Source organism: Manis pentadactyla, chromosome 9 (assembly GCF_030020395.1).
Source record: "Manis pentadactyla isolate mManPen7 chromosome 9, mManPen7.hap1, whole genome shotgun sequence".
NCBI lineage: Eukaryota > Metazoa > Chordata > Mammalia > Pholidota > Manidae > Manis > Manis pentadactyla.
The window spans coordinates 120,240,980-120,263,994 of NC_080027.1; the positions used below are offsets into that span (position 1 = coordinate 120,240,980).

At 50.0% G+C, this 23,015-nt stretch overlaps 1 protein-coding gene across 2 annotated transcripts in view; it reads left to right on the plus strand.

The window, feature by feature from the left end:
- PLXNA2 (plexin A2) overlaps positions 1–23,015 on the plus strand; it is a 207,878-nt gene that overhangs the window by 74,671 nt on the left and 110,192 nt on the right. For both annotated transcript variants that reach the window (XM_036912406.2, XM_036912405.2), the window contains exon 4: positions 17,705–17,839. In XM_036912406.2, the coding sequence (XP_036768301.1) occupies positions 17,705–17,839 (135 nt within the window). The remainder of the gene's footprint in view (positions 1–17,704; positions 17,840–23,015) is intronic.

A 23,015-nucleotide genomic window follows, 5' to 3' on the forward strand; every position in this document is an offset into this window, starting at 1 on the left:
CCTGTTCCCTCGCTGATTCTCCAGAGAGGCTGAAGGGAGCTTCGCATCATTTTTGAAGGAAAAAAAAAAAGAAGTCCTTTTCTTTTGCAAGCCATGTTCAGAGAGCCTTTTGCTGCAGTTAACCAGCCTTCTGGTGTGAGGGGAGAGAGGAAGAAGGGGCTTGAGGAAGTAAAGAGAAAGGGGAGAAAAGGCTTCTGTGGTTAATTCAAATGCCTGGCCTCAGGGGCATTCTCTACGGAGGCTGGAGCCCTGCTGTTTTCTGCCAGCCTGATCCCAAACTGGTTTTCTGCAGCAAAATGCAAATTTCAGCCCAACTAATCAACCCTGACAGGGCAGCACCACCTCCTGCCTACCAGTCATTAAACAAAGGACCCAAGGCAGACCTGAGAGGCATCCCAGCCCTGGGTGGAAGAGACCAAAATGGAAGGTTCTAGAAATCTCAAAATCTAATCACCAAAAAGCAGAACCTTTACACCAAGAAAGGAAACTGAGGCACACTTCACCGGCCAGGAAACCCTGGTATAGTCCCCTCATGCCACTTGGAATACTTCCTTCTCTCTACATGGCAGAAATGAACTTGATGATCTTGTTTAAACAGTAGTCAGTAGGTGAGGATGTATTAAAGCCTATATTATCTTATGAGACCCTTCAGGCCCTCTGAGAATAATTAATCTATGCATTGTGTGACATAAGGAAACAGCATTGCCTTCCATGGCATGATCTGTTTGCATTATTGCTATGTCCCCAAAGCATTAGCACTAGCCTTGGCACATAGTAGGTCTTCAAAAATGTTTGTGACCAGATTCAGGAGACCAACATCAAATCTTTGCTCTAGAGTATGTTCACCTGTAGGATAGGGGAAAAGTGAGCTTCCCTTCCCTCCGGCCTTTCGGGTGGATTGAATGAGATGCTGTTTTCAGTCTGGAAGCCGTGCAGTGGTGCAATGCTGTGTGGGATCAGAGAGCCGGCTGCCTTACTCTGCCTAGTGCTTGGATCTCCTTTCTTCCCTCCCATGCCTGGGTCAGAGCCAGCTAGACAGTCCTGGCCATCAGAGGGACAAAAGGAGCCTCTGCCACCTACTCCCAGGCTCCTCAGGCAGACACTTTGTTCTCAAATATCCGTAACTTGAATCCAGAACCTTATATATGTATATATATGTATATATATATATAGCTACTTCTTCCCAGGAGAAAATAGGTTTGCGATGCAGAGCTGGGGGCCCAGCCGTCGGCCAGATTCCCAGCTCTAACCTCTTCTACTTTGTGGAAGGCGGTCTAATGAACGAGAGAAGGGTTAGGGGAGAAATGCGCTGCTTCTGGTGCAAAGAAAGGGCAGAGGCTGGCGGGAGAGCGGCTTGGGTTTCACTGGCATTCCACTGCGGGCTTTTGCCATGCAGCCAAATCAGAGCGGAGGGAGCTGCCGAGACCAGAGGAGCCTCAGAGTCGACTGTGGGCACATCTGATAGCCCATCTGGAATCCATCCACTGCCTGCCTCCCTCCCCCACGCCCTGAGCTCATTGGAGGAGGCGCAGTGGGGGAGCAGAGCCAGGCGCCTCTGCCGGCAGGCTGGGCAAATCCCCCAGGTGCCAGCTCACGGCCCCCTCTGCTCCCTCCTGGCTCGGCAGCACAGCTCCCCACACACCAGCCCCTGGCTTCAGTTCTGTCCCCTTCCTCTCAGAACCAGACAAGTTAATCTTAAGGCTCCAAGCAGTGCAGAAGACAGGGGAAGGGGCCTGAGCGTTCTGGCCCTACCAAGGTTTCTCAGGGAGCCCAAGAATGCCAGCCCTGCACCACGCCAGGAAGAAGGCTGCATGGGCAGCAAGGTAAGAGTGGGCTTGCAGAATTTTCACAGAGGAGTTGACCAGCTGTTGGCTGTCAGAGCCCTTACTCTTGGATACCCAGTGTCCCAAAACTCCCATCTCTTCCATTTAGGACAATGCCCAAACGGTCCTAACTGAAGGGTTTCAGAGCCGAAGACACGAGCTTGTGGGAAGACCCAGCTGCCCGGAGCCTTGTGCTCTATCCTCAGCTCGGCCATGGTACTGGGCCTCGGGACCTTAAGGAAGCTGTTTGCTCTCTCAGGGACTCAGTTTCCTCTTCTGTAATAGGATACCTGTCCCCACAGGATAATCGTGAGATCAGAGAGGGAAAACGTAGATGACAGAAAAAAAAGTGAAATGCCATTATCAGAACTCTCTGGAGAGGAGATGCTAATGTGATGCCAGTTATGTCAACAAACGCCCGGCTCAGCTGGGAAAATCTGACCCCCAGAGCCCCTATCCTCTGCCATCTGAGGAGTCCTCCCCAAAGCCTGTAGGAGGGGTTGATTTCCCCATCTTCCTGCTCCCTCCCCTACTTGCTGGATCTATTGTCATCCACCCTATTTTAATAACCTTTGATCACCACCCATCCAGCACGACGGGGTGGGCACCGCTGGGGCTCTGCCTCCCTCTGGCACACACACAGCGGCACCCTCTCCTCCATGAGCAGGAAGAAGCACCCCCCCCCTGAGAATACCCTCAGCCTGCTGTGCTAGAGATAAAGCCTACTAGCAGCAGGATCCTAAAAGCCAAGGGAAGTTACCCATTTGTTGGAGAACTTGACAGGGCCAGAGGCGGCTCAGACCACCTGGAGGGAACCAGACCCGTTACCCACCCACAAATCTCTTTCAGCAACAGACTTTGAGAACAGCCCGTTTCAAGCGCAGCTTCCTGGATAGTGTTTGCCTGATCCGTCTGTCCAAAATCCCTCTCCAAACACAAGGTTTCCTGCCCTGCACTGGCAGTCAGAGAGCTAATTATCTGGGATCAGAGATGGAATGGTGGGGGTGGGGGCAGGGGGGTTCCTTTTAATTACAGGGAAAAATTCACCCAACTAATGTCATCCAGGCCATTGGGATTAGAACTGAAGCCCCAGTTTGACATAGGTCAGTTAGGGAGGGGGCGTGCCCGGTGCTCTGGGCTGGGGTCTTCTGCTCTTGACTGTCTCTGGGGTCTGGGATAAGGGTGGAAGGAGGGCCCAAGGAACTCCTCTCTTGGGAATGCAGGAGAGGGGTTGTATGCGTGTGTGTGAGCACGTGCATGCGTGTGTGTTAGAGCCAGGGAGAGAGACAGAGAGACAGCACAGAGAAAGACGAAGGCAGAGAGAACAGACATGCAGAGAAACGGGAATTGATGGGAGACACACGGAAGAGAGAGAGGAAGAGACGGGCAAGTGGGAGTTAAAAGGAGGTCGCTAGTGAAAAGAGACACACGTGTTTAGAGACCACCGCTCTCTCCCGCACTTCCTCTAGGCTCGAGTCTCTGCCATTTTGCCTTTCAGAAGGAGAAGAACAGAATGGCAGCAGAAACAGGCCTCTCCCCTGCCTTCCTCTGTTCCCTCTCCCAACTCTCCTCTGGTGTCCAGCACGCTGACCCCGTTGTGCTCCTCACAGTGCAGGTGGCAAATGCTCTTGGCCTGGCAGGGGGACAAGAATGGAGTGCAGAGCCTGGACTCCGCTGGTAAACTTGAGTCTCTTCTGAAAATGGGGCTCTTGGCCAAATAGTCCTTGCCTTCTTTCCTACGAGAAGAATCTCTTGGTTCGGAGAGGCATTCATTCATTCATTCTTCCATTTTACAAATAGTTAGGGCGCATTATTGTGGGCAAGACCCAGAGCTGATCTATGGTTTGTTATTAGCCCAACAGAATGCAAACTGAGCTCTGGCTCCAAGTTGTAAGTGGTATCTCCCTGCTTGCTCCCTCCCTTCCAGCACCTCACATATACTTAGACCGTCCTGGGAACAGTCCAGGCCCTCGCTCAGAAACATCCCCAGGCCTACTCCTGCCCACAGAGGCAAAGGATACCAGCATGTGGTACAAAGACCTGAGAATACACCAAGGCAACATAAAATGGAGTGCAAATTCATACATGCAAACAGAGTATGTGAGCGCATGAGAATAATTATTTTTATGTATTCCTATCCCACTTCTTTCCAAATAAGGAAATGAAATCAGTGACTTATAATAAAATATCTGGTAAACATATGGCATGAAAACTAGCGTGAAGATTCCAAGCCACAAAAGGGGTGTGGAGATAAGTATGCTAACAATAAAGCCAAAATAGCCTCTAGGACCCAGCATCAGATTTGGCCTGAGCATCCTGGCAGCAAAATCAAAAAAAGAAAGGGGATGAACTAGAAATCTTTACTCTCAGATAGAAGGAAGTATACCTATTGTTCAGGAGAGACAATTTTCAGACATTACCTTCTGTAAGTGATTGATCATATGAGACCTTGTACAGAAACCAGGGCAAAACTTTGACATCCAAATCAGAAGCATCTTTTTTTTTTTGCATGGTGATTTCTTATATTCACACCTACTGAAGTGTTAAGGCTGTGACATCTTTGTAACAATCATCATTCGATGAATTACTCTCATGGAACAACCAATAATAAAGAGCAAGTGGATAAGGCCATTAAGAAAACTGAAACTTGCTGGTTAAGCTGTCATAGCACAAGCTTGTGACTTTCTGGAGCTCTAGCTGGATTCAAGGAGAGAACGCAATTTTTTAAGCACCCCAGTGTGCTTGGCACTCTGCTAAAAGCTGAATAAAATGAACTACATAGATTCAGCTTCTGACATCTGGGAATCCATAATTTTCGCTGGCACTCCTATAGGGGCTCAGACAACAGAATAAGAACATTGAAATGATAGACAGTAAAATATTAACATCATACACAAGACAAAGTCGAGTGCATTTCAGAAAGCACATGGCTCAATAAAAAAGGCTGTGTAATCAAACTGACCAGGGAACAGATCTCTACCCCTGTGTGAGCTAAGGCAAGTTACCTAATTCCTCTGAGCCCCCATTTCTTCATCAGTGAAACGGGTTTGGAGAATTAAAGTAGACATCGGATGCAGGGTGCCTGGTGCCCCATCCAACACGCAATATGTGCTCAGTAAGTGGTAACTACACTCTGTTCTAGGAATACAAATACAGCTAGATTCCTGGTGTGGGGGCGGAAGTCATGAGCAAGACACGGAGAAGCAGGAATTCCCAGAGCCTCGCCAGGGGGCTGGGGACCCATTGTGCCTTCTGAGAAATCCCCTCAGAACCCTCAGCTTCCAACTGGTTGGGACTGTCCAAAGCCCCTTCCACAGCCGTTCCAACCTAGGGTCTCTGTCAGGAGAACCAGAATCCTCTCTCTCTTTGCTCAGCTTCTGTCACTGCTTGATGCGGAAATCCATGGCCCTCCTTCCTGTCACCTGTTTTCCTTCCTCCTTGGAAATGCCTAGGACATGGGTTTTGCTGCCCTGCAAAGCCATTACTTAGGTCCGCCCTTTGGTGCCCAGACCCACAATTCTCTGCTTGTCGTGGGGAAAGTCAGGTGCCAGGTGGATGAGGGGCACTCCTGCCTCTCCAGAGGCACACCTTGTCCACTCTGGATGTTAGCCAGCCCCAGGCAACCTCCAGGGGACAGCAGAAGGGGTGAGGACCAGAAGCCATGTGACAGGCCCCTCCCTGACGGGGGGCACCCAGAGCTCTCCTGAGCCACAGTGCAGGGCCGGGAGAGAGAGGCAGACGCAGGTGCCGGGGCAGGGGCCAGGCGCACACGGGGCCTGTCAGGTGCACCCCTTTGCCCACCCTCTCCCCTCTACTGCTTCCCAGTTCCTCCGGTACTTTCCAGCTCGCTGCTAGATTGTCAAGAGCTATAGGAGGCAAAGTGCTGTTCAGGCAATGACTCCAGTCCCTGGAGAGGTGTAGCATCTTTTCAGAGAAAGAGAGAGGAGTAGGGGTGTGGGAGGGGCACAGGAGGGGGATGCTGCAGTACTTCCCACAAAGGCTAAGCTGGGGTAGCTCCTTCCGGCTCTCTTTAAGGGGCAGATTAGAAGTGGGCAGGTTTGCCCAGAGCAGCCCTCTGTCTGTGGGGGGAGCCCTGGAGCCTCCCCTCACTTTTCTCTTTTTCACAAAGTCAAAAGGGTCTGAGTCAGAATGCTGCCACCCTTTGGCCCCCGTGGCCTCAGCCCCAGTCCTGCGGGGATGCCAGCGAAGCCCCTCCTCGCTGAGCGGCTGCCTTCAAAAGCAGGCTGCAGACTCACCAGTGCCAAGGCCCCCCGCCTGCTCCCTGCTGCTCCTCCCCCCACCCCCTCCTCCTCCTCCTCCCTCACCTGCTCCCTCGGACAGGGCAGAGTGGGATGACCCCTTGCCCCATGGACCCCTGATAAATTCCCTTCCTGCCCAACTTTTCTCCTGAGCCTGGTCCCACCCAAGTTCATGTATTAAAAGTAAATCAAAAATTCTTCACCTCCGTAGAGCCCTTACCAGTGTTCCAAATGCTTTCACATTCTTTATCTAAATTTTTCCGGCCTTGTCATGCAGGCAGTATTGTTTTTTTTACCAGTTTTATAGATGAACAGAGTGAGAATTAGCTCCCTTAGGTGAGTGCCCCTGCGTGGCCTCTGCCCCAGGGAGTGGGGCTGTCAGCCCTGACCGGACAGTTGACACCATTCAGAAGGGAAGATGATTAAAGTGTGGGGCTTGGAAGGTCTAGAAAGGAAACCAAAAAAACCTATGAAATAGCTGCCTAAGACAGGCCTGCGTAATCTTTAATCTCTGTCACCTTCAGGTGTGATCTGGCTCTGGGGAGGATTTTTCTAAGGTTATTATTCTGTTCCACATTGTGCCTAGAATAGTTCCCTGCAGACTCGGCCCCTGTCTCCTGCTCGCACCCTCATAGGGGTGAGGTGACATCTGGCTGCCCAAGGTCCAGGAGCACCCAGCATCCTGGGTGCTAGAAGGCTCTCGGGCAGGGAGGATGCAGGAGACTAGAGAAGAAAGGCAGGGGCTACAGTTGCTGACCCTTGAGCCCACTGGATGGATAGTCATTCTGCTAATGCTCAGAGAAAACGCAGCACAAAGTTTGCTCCTCACAAAGCCAAGCCCGGCTCCCCTCCTTCACCCACCCCAGTGAGATCCCAGCACCTGCTGTCTGCTGTACTCAGCCACCAGCAGTGTCTGCAGGCTGGCACTGTGCCCGGCAGCTGTGGGTGTCAGTGCAAGGAGGGGGTGGGCAGCAAGGAGAAGCAGGTGTCCAGCCGAGGAGAACAAGGTGATCGGGAGGGCCTCTGAGCAGTGATGCCAGCACGTGGAGCTGGAGTCAGTCGCAGATCAAGCAGATCAGATAATCCTCACCCTTACCCCCCAACCTCACCTTCATTAGAATGATCTAGCCCCAGAAGAACAGCAATGAATTAATTAGGGGTCTGTCGTAATGAAGCAGCTCATTATTAAAGTCCCTCTCCTGGGAAGGAAGATGGGAAAAGGTGTGAAGACGACAGCTATTCAAACAGAATCTTTTCAAAGAGCTAGCCCCTCCCTCAGCTGTCTGTTCTGCCCTTGGGCCCTGCCAGGGCCGGGAAGCCCACATCCCAGAGCTGTATACAGAGCACCCCTGAGCCGGCTGCTCCGGATTGCAGGGCGTGGAGGCTTTCTGGCCTCACTTCCCTTCCCTCCTCCTCTGACACTCTCAGACCCCCAGCTCTGACCCCATCTTCATGACCTTTAACCCTGCCTTTCCATCTGTCTTTGAGTTGGCAGAGCTCCAGCCTAGTGGCCCTGGAGTTCTTTTCATAGCAGTACCTCAAGAATTTATAGTACCTTCCTCGTAAGAGCTCTTACCAGTCCAATGGGGAGCCAAAAAGATCATTTCAGCAGAAGCAAATGCATACAGTGTGTTTATGTGCCAGGTTCCAGAAGGTTCCATTGCAGAGGGGTGGGGGAGATGGCCAGGCAAGATTCCCTTCTTTTCTACCTATTTTTTTTAGAGATGGGAAAACAGAGAGACGCCTATAAAAGTGAAGGCCTAACAGAGTTGAGATTCTGGCCCTTCTGCCTACAGCTGTGTGACCTTGAGGAAGTTACCTCACCCCTCTGTGCCTTAGTTTCCTCATCTGTAACATGGGAATAATAGAGTTCTTGTGAGGATTAAATGAGAAAACGTGTATAAAGCCCTTAGCACCGTGTCTACCAGTGATAGGGCCTAAGTACATGTGAGCTGTTGACCAGTTTCATTGGTTTGTTCATCCTGCCGGCATATATTATGGAAGTCCTACTATGTATTTGGTGGTACCAAATGCAGTGAGGTGAAAATGTACAAAAATGTGTCTGTTTTCTAGGAACTTGCAATCTTAGGAAAAATAACTGCATGTGTTTACAAGTAACTCTGCCAAGAGACACGCTAGGTGCTATGGGAGGTCAAAGGAGGGATCAGGACAGGCAGGCTTCATGGACAAGGTGGCATTTGGGTTGAGTCTTGAAAGTTGGTTCGGATCTAGGAGGTAGAAAAAATTGTCAAGCAAAAGCATGAAAACCAAAAGCCTGGAGACACAGTTGGAAAATGGTGAGGAGGCCATATTAGCTAGACCCCTGGATGACAGATTGAGGAATGTGAACTTCTAAATCACCGATGGATGCAATCTAAGGTGTTTCCTGGGTGTATGCACGGATATATGCAATGATTTACTTCTTTTCATGTTCCGAAAGTAGGGTATGTTCATCCTAAAATACAAATTAGGAGAGTGAGATAAGTGAGAGAAAGAAAATTACAAACACCTGAAATGTAAGGATTTTTCATACAGAAAAGGCAGGATCAAATAAGTGTTTTAAGAAGATTAATCTGGCAGTATTTGGTAGAACAGATTAGAGCAGGAATATGCTGGAGGCAGGGAGATTTCTCAGGTTGTTGCAGTAGCCCAGATAAGAGGCAAGAGAGACTCAGACCTAGCCCGTGAACAAGAGAATACAGTGACATGGCTGTGGTCTCTGTTGCTGTCAGTTACCATGCATTTTCTGCACCATGGTTTACACATGCCACACGCATTTCTTTAAATGACTTTTCCTTTTAAAATCTCAGGGAGTCTCCTGCATTCAGGCACGTGCCCAGTGTCAGATAGCTGTGCTCAAAAATCTAAACCTCCCTTCCCAGCCTTGCAGTTCAAAATGCCATCCTCAGTGTTAATGAAAGCAGAAGATTGCTGTTCCAGATTATAAAATGCAGGGCAATTTTAGCCCTGTGAAAAGAATGAGTTAATTAAGACTGTAATAACCCTCTTAAATACCCCACCCTTTGCTCTTTTTCCAGACTGCAGGTGGCCTTCTTTGTCACCCTGGAGGAGACAGCAGATGATCTATTTTGTCTCCCAGGACTTATCTCCAGGGACACCCAGCACTGTTTTTGGTGTAATTTTTAGTCCCAGTGCAGGCATTGTCCTCTTGTTTGACTTAAGGAACACTGAGGCCCTAGAGAGTGAGAGAATGAAAAAGACAGAGGACAGGCTTTCGAATCAGGCAGACTGAGCTTTGAGCTTTGCTTTTCCACCAGCTAGCTGTGGAATCCGGCTCTAGACACTTAACATTGCTTATCCTGTGAAACGCAGAGGCCTGCCCCATAGAGTCCGCAAGATCGTTCACGTTTATGTCTCCAACCTTTTGCACACTGGTTGACATGCTCAAGAGACGTTCGATAAATATGTTACACTAAACTGAGGAAGGCAAATAGGTGATTCAAAAGCTCTGTGTATATCCAGGCCCAGGACATGCAGTTTTCCTTTGCCTCCTCCCACTGGGAATGGAATGGGGCCTTTCCAAGGTAGTCAACCTGCGTGTCAACATGCCTAATTCTCACCACACCCTATTCCAAAGCTGGCTAAGGAAGGCTTCATCGCCCTCTACATGGACCCTGAAGGGTGGTTCTAAACCATTCCCAGTTCCGAAAGCCGAAGAAGTTAGATTCCAACCTGAAAGAGTCAGGCCATCCCCAGGCAAGCAACCTGTGTGGTATTTTGGACAGCAATTCTCAGAGCCCCACATTGCTAGAGCTTTGGGTAAACAGAGATTGCGATTTGGCAGAAGTTGCTCATTATTCATTATTAATTCCTTCTCCTACCCCTCTGTGCTCTCTCAACTCTGTGTGTTCGTGTGAATTATTGCTTTGCCGCTGTGTGATTTGATTTCATCTGAGGCTGCTTAATGCTTCGGCTGTCCCTTGCTGTGTTTATCTTATTGTTTCCCCGAACAATCAAGTGCTTCCTCTGGCCCTGGCAGCTGCATCTTGTTCCTGGAGCCTCCTGACCGACCCAAGTCTTGAGCTCAAGCAGGGTTGAAAGGTGGGGCTGGTCCCCGACCAGAGCCCTGTGCTCCAGAACTACCCACTATAATTTGCCTCCAGAAGCTCTTGTCCTTTCTCAGGCCTTGGAGCTCAAAACCCTCCCTTACAGAGGTAGAATCAAGGATTGGATTCCTCTGCTTCTAGGTCTTGATGTCACTCTCCCCAGAGTCCTAAAGGGAAAGGCCCCTGGGACAGGGGATCCGGTGTCCCCCTGAAGCACAGTTTGTCATTAACCGCAGGAAGGCATGAAGCAGTGGCCGCCCCTCTCAGGTCTAAGGGCATCATGGATCAGTGAGTGAATGTCTGGCTATCTTTCCTGGCTAATGAGGAGCAAAGAAACCACAATTTAGAAAAAAGACTCCTCCCCTCCAGTCAGCCTCCCGGGTCTAAGCCCTGAACCCTTACTTTTCTCATGGTAAGTGCTCAGTAAACGGCTACTACCTTCCTACCCTTTGGAGGCCGGCTCTTAATTCTCTGACTGTCCCAAGATGCAGAAGTCCTGAGAACAAGTGGTTCCTCTCAGGACCCCCTCCCCACATTCCAGAAGAAAGCCGGCCTCTGAAACCCAGGGACTCTAGCCCCAGGCATCCCTCTGCAAGCCCCCACCCCCACCCCCAGTTTAATGTCTAGAGCAGATTCCTAACATACACAGAAATAGAAATAATTGCACATGGAAATGTCAGTCTCCAGTGTCAAAGCCCTGGTGATTGACCGGCAACTCACTGGGGAACCAGTGCTGGAAGCATCTGCGAGTGTATGTGAGGATGTGTGTGTGTGTGAGAGAGAGAGAGTGTGTGTGCATGTGCCCACACACCAGCATGGGGGTGGGTGCAGCGGAGTTCTCGGTGTTTAGCACATCTTAGTGACCTCCTTCCTGTCTATGGACAGGAGGGACCCTTGGTCTTGTTTCCCCTCTTCCTCTTCTCTCCTGGCTCAGTGCCACCCCACAGGCCAAATGTCCCCTGCTCCTGTGTCCCTCTCCAATTATCCAAGCATTTAGGGCCAGGCTCCCAGCAGTCCTCTAGGGAGCCTCAGCCTGCCGGGCTATGACTCACGGTTAGCTGACATTTGCACAGGTCCAGGATTGGGCTGAGGGAACCAGAGGCACCCTGAAAAGTTAGGGCTGCTCTTTTTGCGTGTATGTGTGCACACATGCACACATGTGTGCAGGAGGCAGGGAGGAAGGATCTCAGAGACTGAATTTACCAAAGGCTTCAATCTATAAATAATTCAGGTCATGAAGCTCTACAAAAATAAACTTGAGCCTGAAGCTCTCGCGCGGCACCAAACACACAGCTGCACATACTGTCGCTCATCAGCTCATTCCTGAGTTCAGTCTGAGCAACCCCAGGCCCTCGCCACCTTTCCCCTCTTTAAAGGTCTAAACGGGTGCATGTGCACACATGCACACACATGCATATACCAGGCAAGCCCAGAGTGCTAGGACAGCAAAAAATACAAGTAATAAAAGGCCTCTTCCAAGGTGAACCTAGGACGTGAGGGGACTAACCCAGCTCAGTGTAGCGGAGCCCTCAGTAACTGTGTGCCAGAAGCCTCTTCTTCTCCAAAGGTTCTGGTCTGAGAGACCGAGTTTCCAAGAAAACTGGGCCCAGACATAGTGATCACACTTTATATTTGCACCACACTTTAAATTTTCCAAAGAACTCATACCTCTAGTCCTGCTTTTCAGTTCAGGAATCCCCTCCTCCAGGAAGTCTCCCTATCAGGGCCTCTCTCAGGCATGGAGGGGCTACCCACCCTGCTTGCTGGCCTCCTGGGATCCCATGCAAACCTCCTCTCCCACAGAGTAGCCCGTGTGTTTGTGAGGACTGGTTGGCTTGTCCAGTCCCCATTCCTGCCTTTCCGAAGGGGACCGTTTCTTTCAGTGTCCCTCTTAGAACAGGCCTGGCTCACTGTCGTCATGTGATAAATGAATATTGGACGATGCTTCAATTCGTAGTTAATAACTCATTTCATTCTCACAACATCCTTTTTGCACCCTTTAAGGCCAGGAGTTAACCACCTTCAGACAGCAGCTATGGAAACTATTACACAAAGAAGTGAAGTGACTTACCTGAAGTCACGTAACCAATTAATGAGAAAGTTGGGATTAGCTCCCAGCCCTCCAGACATGAACCGGTGCCTCCCTCCGCATGGCAATGCCTCTCAAACCAATCTGTTTCCTACTGACAGGGCCCAGAAAGAAGACTCCTAATTCTATTGCTCTTCAGTAGCTCTTGCAAAAAAACAAAAACAAACCTATTACTAACACTATTACTACTATCATTAATAATAATAATATAAAAATACACTACATTATTATTGCCAAATCCCAAGCAAGAGTTCCATAATTTAAGGCTAACTGAAGAAGAAACTGAGGCATGAAAAAAAGGACCCTCAGGTAAGCTAGTTAATTGGATATGCTGATTTGAATTGGATGTTCAAGTAAAGAGGCTGTCATTAATTTCTGTACAGACCTAGCTGAAAAAAAAGCTAATAGGATTATACTAGTTCATTCTCATTTCAGTGAGGCCCCTCCCACCTGGAGGACCACGCAGTAAATCTCCCCTGGATTTCCTGTCACATAGAGCTGCCCCCAAAGCCAGCTGTGATGAACTGGTGTTCAGCCCCAACCAAGGTCCCCCCAAATTAGGTTCTGAGTTTATTGTTGCCCCACGGGAAACAAGTGATTGTTCCACTTAGGCCGTGGGGTCTGAGAGAGGAAGGGTGGATAAGGAGAGAATTTGGACTTTGCCAACATGTCTACTCTGTTCTTGGAGGCAGTGAACGGTTCTCTTCTCAATGTTATCCTCTTACAAGAGTCACAGGGTGGCTGAGAAATTGGGCATCCCAGCCCTGCCAACCTTTTAGCTGTGTGATCTTAGAAAAGCCCCCTGATTCTCCCATGCTGCAAAGCCCCCATCTGTGAAATGGAAATAATATTTACCTCCGGGGTTCTTATAAGGATCAAGTTAGTTAATTTTTGTTAGGTACCTTCGACAGCACTCAACACATCATAAAAGCAGTAGAAGTGGAAGCTGTTATTATGTTCTTTAGGCAAATAGGGCCCTCTGAAAATTCACCAAGTCCACCCTGCCACCTTCAGGCAGGGCCACATTTAACCATGAAGCAAAAGACCTTACCCTGTGTTCAAAATCCACCGGAGAAGGGGGTTACAGCCTCCTGTGGTCACTCATTCCATAGTCCAGGCTCCCCTCAATAGTAATTCTTACTGGTACCAGCCTAAATCTGCTAGCACAACAGTGTAGGCACATTTTATCTTTTGCTGATCTCAGTGAAGATGTCATCCTCCACTGTAGCCAACGGTCCTTATTCTACCTTCTGAGCTTTGTCCAAGCAAAATGGCCCTGGTAGCTTCTGCATATCCACTGAGGTCAAGCTCTCCCAGACAAGAGGAGCCCAGCTGGAAAGGCATGGTCAAGAGACTGGCATGCACCTGTCTGTGCCACCTCCCTCCTCTGCCCCATCTCCTCGCCTGCCTGGTTGATGCCGGGGCCTGTGCACCTTGGTCTGATAATGCCCTTCTCGTGGCCTATTTGTGGCCTATTTTGGTTTATTGTTGTCATTGTGGTCACTGAAATCTGGCCATGGGCACAAAGAAAGCTGAAGAGAACTATCATGTTGTGGGACACCACAGAGTAGACTCAAATTTGTTGGATTTTAAAGTCCCACTTTTGTTTAGGACTCCATGACAGTCCTCTCACATCCATCCTGTGTCCAGCAAGGATGGAGGACAGCTTTGAAACTCAAAACGTCCTATCCCAAACAGACAAACCTGGGGTGTGCCAGAGCTTCGGGATCCTTCTCCCCAGTCAGGCATGATACCTTCCCTTCATCAGCCATGTGCCTTCTGCTGGCCCACACCGGCTGCAGCCCCAGGCCCTCCACTGACCAACTGAGTGCCTTGAACAGAAACACTCCGATGAGATGAGCTCCAAAGCCCTTGTGGTTCCAGCAGTTTTCATAGGTCTGTGATTTTCCTGCAAGAGGCCCTGAGCAGATTGCTCCTTCCTGCTATTCAGAAAGGAAAACTGAGGTTCAGAGATAAGATAACTCATCTAAAAGTGTACCGGGAGGCAGAAAACAAGCCCAGGTGAAAACAGACTCAGAACAGAAGCCCAGGAAGCCTGAGGCCCAGACCTGTGCTCTCCCTACTTCGGTGGGCTGCCCCAGGGGCCCACAGGGACGTGGGGAGGGGAAGGCGCTCGGCGGCTCCTGTGGCCTCTCCTGCCTTCTGCCTGCCAGCCCCTGCCCCCACCTCATTCTCTTGACCCACTGGCCTCCTGACCCCGTTTTCCATCTTTTCAGCCCTCCCATCTGTATCTTGGAGGGCTATATAGGCTCAAGGCAGACCACATGGAATGAGGGGATGAGTGGGGAGGCAGGGAATTCTTCTACAATACTGCCCTTCTCTCCAGGGGTTGCAGTTGAGTGCAATGGGCTAGCTCAGTTCAGGTTTAGCACCAAGAACATTCTTTGTGCTGGTTGGTTTGTTTGTGACGTTTGAGAGTACTGCACATTTGATTCTGGCTGCAACTGGTCTATTAAAAGATTGAGGGTGCAGATAAAAAAAACAAAAATGAAACCTGCTGAAGTATCAGCTTCAGGAGAAAGTTAGTGGCTGGGATGGACCATAGCGGGGGTGCAGCAGAGTGTGTGATGGTCTTTGGTGCAATCCCAGCTCCAGTCACGGGGGCATCTAGTCCAGGGACCACAGCGGGAGGGCCAGCCTGTGACCTTCCTCCTTCTGCCTTCGTGTCTGGGCTTTGCCAGGGGCCTAGACAGATGCCCAGGCTCCTGGGAGGGAGGCTGCTCCATGCCCAGCCTCCTGAAGCAGGGGGATCCTGGGCCAGACCTGAGGAGGAGGCTGATTCCCCAGCTCCTGGGGCTGAGCTGGCACCTTCAGGAGACTTAAATATCCCTGGAGAGGAGTAGCTGTCACAGGGAGGGTGACAAGAAGCACTGGGACAGTTCCCCTTCAGAGGAAGGAGCAGAGCCTGAGCCCCCCATGCAACGGAGACAACAAATGGCCGTCAAGCCAGTCTGAAGTCAGGAGTATCACAGCTTCCCTCCACCTCCTGCAATGGTCCAAGAACTTTTGCAACTAAAAGCTAAGTAAGACATTTCTGGAAAGATCTCAAGGAAATCCGGGATCTGTCCATCCAAGAGAGAAGCCTGCTTTCCATTTAAGGGGAACCATCTTAATTATAGGGTGCTTTCCCACCTAGAGACCCTTGTTCTTCCCTCTGCTTGAAACCATAATCAGATTTTGTGGGGGTGCGGCACAGGGAGAAGGGACTAGCTGCTGCCCCTAGTCTTCCTGCACCCCGTGAAATGGATTAAATGACCCCCAGGCCCCAGCCCTGGAAGGAGGGGTTTGAGTGACAGTTGCCAAGACAATAGCTGGGCAGAGAAAGGGCAGAAGGGGACACTAAGGGGAGGAGAAGAGTCCAACCCACAGGGGAGTTACTGGACTGGGGATGGCTGAGAGCGGAGTTTCTTTGGTTCAAATGACGTCACCTCCTCATCTTCAAGCCTGGAGTTCCCCAGGTCGCCCGCCAAAGCAAGTGAAGAGGGCATGTATCCCTGACTCAAGGGCCACAGTTCCCCCAGCCACCATGGGCTCATGTTCTGCTTCGCGCTCTCCTTAGTCCAGCCCGACCCAGCAGGCACGGACCAGGCCCTGGATCAGTCCCCCCAAGTATGAAAGTTCTCAGGCGGGCAGAGAACGGTGAATGGATGTGCTGATCCTCCTCCCCCAGCTCTGCAATCAGCAATGCCCTTGACCTTCCCGTTTGGCCAGTAGGAACTGAAAATGCACCCATGCATCTGTCCTTACATGTTTAGTTGGCGTCGGGAACCAAGCTTGGTCCCTGGGATGAATAAGTCATGCTCCTTGCCCCCAGGAGCTCCTGGTACGGTGGGAGAAAGGGGCAGAGGGAGGCAGCTGGTCCAAAGGACAAGAGATAAACCAAAGGGAGCAGGAACAGGAAGCCTTAATCTTCAAAGCTTTCAGAGAAAATGTCTTTTGACCTCACTTTGATTAAGCACTAAGGAGCCCACGATACTTGGTCAGTTGGTTCATAGTTCATGTCCTTTCAACAAGCACACTCAGGCATTCCCTTTTATCCATCATCAGCTCTGTTCCAAGCCCCATGCTAGTCCTCAGAGGGCTGTAAGGGAAATAGAAAACACATCCTTGCTTTCAAAATGTTGGACTTACGCACCCATGAGGCAATCAGAGAACAAGTTAAGCAGGTAGTCAATACACGTTAGCGAGCACATGCACAACCAACACATCAATTGATTATAATCCTAGGACAAAACATCTGGTAGAGTAAAAAAAAGCATAGGGTGAAGAGCAATTAGTGTGGCAGAGAGATTGGGGTAGGCTTCATGGAGAAAGTGGGGCTTGAGCTAGAGGGGTTCAGGGCACAGAGGACAGAGAAAACGGACCGGGAGAGGGACTCCTGGTCAGAGTCAGCTGCTGTGTTGGGAACAGGAAACCTGGGCATGGGGGCCCATGTAAACCAAGGACTCCCAGCCACCAGCTTTCTGTATGACCCGAGGGGACCTCTCTCTGCTGAGTTTCTGAATTCTACATAGAGCTTAGACAAGATTAGTGCTTTTCCCTGGACCAGCAGATCCACATCACCTGGGAATGTGTTAGAAATGGAAATTGTCAGGCTCATCCCCACTGAGTCAGAAAAGCTGAGGGTGGGCCCAGCAATGCCTTTCAGCCAGCCCCCAGGTGATTCTCAGGGCACGCTGGTTTGAGAACCACTGGACTCAAACCCTGGCCGCTCTTTGGATTCACCTGGGGAGCTTTGAAAACCAAAGATGCCAAGGCCCCACCCACAGAGATTCTGATGAATGGATCTGGCCCTGGCATTCATAATTTTAAAACTCTCCAGCGGATTCCCATGTGCAGCCAGGACTGGGGAGCATTTGCCTAGGTGACAACAAAGTCCTTCCTGATTTACTCTCCTGGGATGGGCTCCGAGTCACTAGGTGGATTTGCATACGTTCAGGGAAAATGGGCAGTACCAGGAAGATCTTCCTGGGATCCTGACATCTTGACTATCCTGATGCCCAGCTTTCTGATGGTTTGTGTGATTGTCCCACCACCCGCCCTTACCTGCCTGAGGCGTGTGCAGATGTTGACTCTCCTCCCCCAACACAGGCACACACCTGTTTGCACAGTCCTATAAATATATGTGGACACTCACAAGAATAACCACACAGAGAGATTCAAAATCACACCCGAAGGTATATATGCACTTTTAAATGAACCCACCATCAGAAATCCACAGCCAGCACCCTCAGACCACTTAAGAAAGGGTTCCTCTTGGTGGAAACTGGGCTCTTTGACCTAAGGAGCACCTCTGTTTTCCCTGCAGCCTCACCTGGTGCAGGGGAGCAGTTGGGGCAGTGGGGAGGATTAACCGCTATAAAGCCACCTGCTCTAGGCTGTGGCAGGTAACCCACAGGGGACTGCTGAGTACAGGTGCTGAGGACGCCCTTGTTCCTTCCGCAGATTCGAGCCGATGGTCCCCCCCATGGCGGGGTCCAGTACGAAATGGTCTCTGTGCTCAAAGATGGAAGCCCCATCCTCCGGGACATGGCCTTCTCCATTGATCAGCGCTACCTGTACATCATGTCTGAGAGACAGGTAAGTGCCAATACGTATCCCTCCTTTTCAATGCTCAGGAATAGCTGGTAACCTGTGACCTTTGTTCATAAGCTGTTCCATCTAACAAGAGAGACCTCAGGGCTGCTGCTCAGGGATCCTGGGAGACGCAGTGTCCCTGGAGGCTTTTGTAGGGAGCCAGGAAGAAGCTGGGGCCAGCCATTTCCTGGAGGCTGCTCTCTGGGCCACAGCCCCTGTCTCAGCATGTGATGAACAGCCCCGCAAGAACGGGCCAGACTGCACGGAGCAGCTTGGTGTGATTAGGGGGTAGATTTACTGCTCCCAGACCTGCAGAGTCTGCTGCTCAAGGGAGCCAGAGAGGTGTAAATAATCCAGGCCTCCAGGCTCGGCCCAGTCCTGGCACAGACAGACTCAAGACAGGGCCTAGAAGAGATCGAAATCTTGGCCTGAGTCTTGGAGTGATGCAGAGTAGAAGCCGGCCGCTCTGAGAAGCTGAAAGCTCTACCCTCTGCTGGGTGACAGCAGGGCAGGTTCACCACCCTCCCAGGTGGAGAGTTACTCCCCTGGATTGTATTTGCTCTGAAAATGTGTGAGCAGAGAGAAGGCAAATGCAGGGAGAGCCGTGGCAAAGGGCAGGAGAAGCAGGGAAGACGGGGAATTCACCAAAGCGAGGGAAATGCAGAAAATAAGGTAAAGACCTCAGGAAAGGCTGGTTCCCGCCATTCGGGCAGTGGGTCAGCAATTGTTCAGCAGGAGCCATGGTCTGTAAGTAACATGAACGTTGTAAGTAAGATAAAAGCCAAAAGGATAAAAAGGATTGGAAATCTGTCTTGTCGGCTGAGGACACTGCCTTAGGCTAGACAAGGATGCCAGGCTGCACGACCAGTGAGCGGGGCCTCCCAGCTCCTGGGTATTCGTCTTTCAAAATACTCCGCAAAGATCCCAGGTGTCCTTGATCAGTGTCACCCTGCCCAGAACTCTCTTTCCCTCCTTTATTTTTGAATGTGAGAGTGCTGAATCTGGGGATGTGGGAGGGAAGAAGGAAGGGGTGAACGGGCACATGACAGCCCAAAAGAAGCAGTGATGCAGGTTTAACTTGAAAATTACTTCTTGAGAAGAGATGACACAAATCATATGCTAATTGCATGCAAATTACATCCAGATCCTCTTGAACCCACCTGTCTTTTTACCTTCTTTCATGTGGCCCCTGCAGTTGAGGCATAAACAGGTCCAGATGGGAATTTGATGGAGCTGGAGGAGGCTTTGCCTAACCTAGAGTGGGTAAGACAGTCTTGGAATTAAACACTGACCTATTATTCCAATAAAACAGTTGGTGGACTCTAGAAAAACCCATTACTGGGAATGTATTTATGGGGAGCAATATCCTGGGAAAACATCAAAATGAACAGGACTTGGTCACTACCCTTAGGTTCCTTACACTCTAACAAGAGAGGGAGATGTGTACCCAGATAACTGTCAGATTGAAAATGCTCTGCCTTTTCTTCCTATTCTTCTTTGTTTATAGACAAAAGGTTATTTCTGAAATAAAAATGTAGATGCTCACCATACAAATTCAAACAATACATACAGAAAAGTTTTCTCTGGCAACAAGTCCCCAAACCCCACTACCCAAAATGTAGTATCGTGTTAACATTGGTGAACACCGTTCCAGACATTTCTTTAAGAATCTGTACAGGTAGAGAGGTATAGATGGCTACCTAGATGGGTGGATAAAAGTATGGTCTGAGAGATCAAATAGACCTATATTATATATGATTGTTTAGAAGACGTTATGTATGACTGAGGACTAGGCAGGTAATTCTGGGTAAAGGCTCTTTCTTGGGTTTGCTGAGCCCAGTAAAGCAGAAAAGCAGAAACAGCGAATAGAAGTGACCAATGAGACTGCAGTGGAACTGAGAAGATGCCAAAGCATGTATTTTGGCTGTTTATCTTTTTCTCAGATGGAGTGCTTCCTGAAATTGCATTCACAATGTGGCCAAAGGAGAGGGGCTGGGCTAGTACTGGGGGCTGATGAGTGGCCGTCAGGGAACATAATAACCTCTGGGGACAGTATCTGGTGTCCCCTCTGAGAGAATTAACCCTGGCTAACCCAAGTATCCACATACCCTTATTTCTATCATCCCCTCTGTCTTCATCTTTGGCCTCAGCTGCCCAGCCCTGGCTATAATGTGTACCAAACAGAGGGGTTCCGTGGTAGCCAGTCATGCTGAACAGAAAGAAGAGTAATTTGGATTTGATGCTCTAGAACTGTCTCTAGTCAGGTGAGATATTGAGGAAACTCCCTATGCCAGGTGGAGCTATGGTCAGCAGGCACAGCCTAAGGGACATTTGTGGTGGCACTCTGAGGCCTGCTACCTGGAGAGCTGTAAACCACAGAAACAGGTTGCTAGGTGATTTCACTGGAGCAGGGGCCAGGGAGGAGGGCCAGGGAAGCTCGGAAGTCCCACCTGCCTGAGGTTGAGCAGCTAGGAGAGTGGAGTGCCCCCAGACAGCTCAGACCTCTCCACGGAAACAGTTGAACGTGTGGCAAGAAAACAGTGAGTGGAAATGAAGTCAGATGACTCGGCTTCTAGTCCAGCTTTTGCAAGAACTAAAAGTGTGACTCACAGCTTTGGTTCCTTCCTGTACCAAAGAAAGTAGTTCCGTCAGATGATAGGATGGTCTCTGGAGTCTGAAGCTCTGAGTCAGATCCCATCTCAACCTTGGGTGGCAGCATGGCCTTCACTTCACCTCACTGTGCCTCACACGGAACAACGCGAGACTCAGCAAGGATAATAAACAGGGGATTTCTTTTACACCGGCTTACTCGCCACACAAATGCTTGTGGTTAAGATGCTCTGTGGCCCCTGGCAGCGCTCAGGCGTTATGATCCCATTACTCAGGAGGGAAGAGACTATGAGTGGGGATCAGAAGGAAGTTGAGGGGCAGCACAGCATAGCCCAGAGACCTGTGTCCTAGTCCTGGCCCACCTCTCACGAGCTGGGTGACCTAGACCTTTAACTCGTCAGGGATTCAGTTTCCTCACTTTTAAAGATATAGTAAATCTAACTCTGGAGTCGCTTTCAGATCTTAGAGTCTTGCCCAAGTTCTTGGGGCTGGGGCTCTTCTCCATCGCCAGAAGACAGCACCAAAGCCACCATAGACAGGCTTGAGGTTAGACCCAAAGAAGAACTTCCAGAACAAGAGTTTGATGAGGCCTCATATGCTCATATGTACTGCAGAGAGGGTGGAATTGCTGCCTGGCTGTGGGTAGTGTATTCCTGTTTTAAGGCAGTGATTTAAGACTTTGGAGTTCTCCAGAAAACCTAAGACCTTATAAGATGTCACAGGAATGGGGCTTCCTATCAAAGTCTAATGACTCTCTAGCAGCCCGCTCTCAGCCCTGCTTCCACTTGGTCCCCAGCTCCCGTCTCCCCGTTCCCTCTGCCTTCCCCCAGACATGCCACCTGTTGTATCTTTGATGCCATATGAGACTACAACCAAGTCTCTTGCCTCAGGTTCTGCCTAGAGAGGTTTTCATCTCCCCACCGAGCTAGAACAACCGGATAGAGCTCATTCTCTCCCTCCCAGTTAATTACATGTAATTAAGAAATAGGACTAGTAAAGTAGTGCTGACTCATTACTGCCACTGCCTAACAAGTCGATGTTAATGTGCCACTAATAGATCTCAGGCTGGCCAGGCCCAAGGGAACGTTTGCTAACTGATTCCCCAGTCCTGCTAATTGCCCAGGTGCTCCATGGATGGGATGCCTGGCTCTTGCCTGGAAAGTCTGCCCCGGCTTCCTCAGCAGCAAATCAACAGATGTTATGGGCGTGGCTACAAGTTGCTGCCACATCCTCAGGGTCTAATGGAAGGCAGGCAGCAAGTTCAGGGGAAATCAGGCTACGAGCCAAGTGAAAAACCCAAGCCACAAGCTGAAAAGAAACCTGATAGCCCCAGTTTCCACCCAGCTGTCAGGTCGGCCACTCCAGAGAAAGAATCAAACTCTGTACTCAGGGTGGGTGGGAAAAGAGTATGGCGATGGAAGCAATGACTCTATTTTATACTTTCATTAGTTTGAATTAGCAGAGGGAATAGAGGCATAAAATGATCCAGCGAAGGGTGAAATGGAAAAAGGGAGTCACAGTGGAGAACGGCTCCGTGCAGGCTGGAAAGGGCCTTGGGGACAGAAGAAAGGCTGGCGATGGGTGTGTGTGACTGTTCAGGGGTGGGTGGGGGCATGAGATGCTGTCTTTATTTTGAGGTCTGGGGAGGCAAAGAGTGTATTGGTTAAGAGCACAGGAGACAGCCTGACCTCCGTTCAACTCATAGATGCTTACTAGGCATGTGGCTTTGTGAAAGTTATTTCACTCTGCTAAACCTCAATTTCGTCATCTGTATAATGGGTCTCATAATGCCAACTGTTGTGAGGATTGAGGAAATACACATCAATTACCTAGCACTGTTCTGGACACATATTGATGCTTTCAATACATGGTATGAATATTATCATGATCATTATTGTTATTAATTGTAGTACTATGAGTTCTCCAGGACCCCAGAGGGGGCTAGAAACATCTCTACTTAAATTATGGTAGGGACAGAGCTCCCAGTCCCAGTCAGACATTACAAACTGCCATCCCTGCCGCTCCCTCCCAGGGGACCCCTCAGAAGCCTCTGTCCTGGCCTTACAACAGCACCAGGCTGAGTTGCTCATAATCTGCTATTTATTTTAAGAAACCAGGAATGTGCCCTGCAGACTAAACAGTCCCGCTCCCCCTGATACACACAGAGGCAGCCCCAGGCCCATATGTGAGACCCAGGCATCTGTGAAGAGAAGGGAGGGGCACCCTAAGCCTGGGTCATCCCCCAAGCCCTCACGGCCCTATCTGGCTGCACGTGAGGGCCCTGGGCCAGAAAGGGGCCATCCTTGGGGCTTTTCATTTCTGACCTCTCCAGGTAAATAAACCAAGGGTCAAGTTCATTGCAAAACATGACACTGCCATTCTCCACATGGTAGAGACCCCAGTTCTGAAACGTCTTTCTATTTGTGGGTAGTTGGCATATTCTGGTCATTTACTGCTACGTAAAAAAGCACTTCAAAATGTAGGGGCATAAAAGAGTCATTTTGTTATGCTCACAAACTGTGTGAGTCAGGACTTCAGACAGGGTGCACTGCAGAGGGCTTTTCTCTTC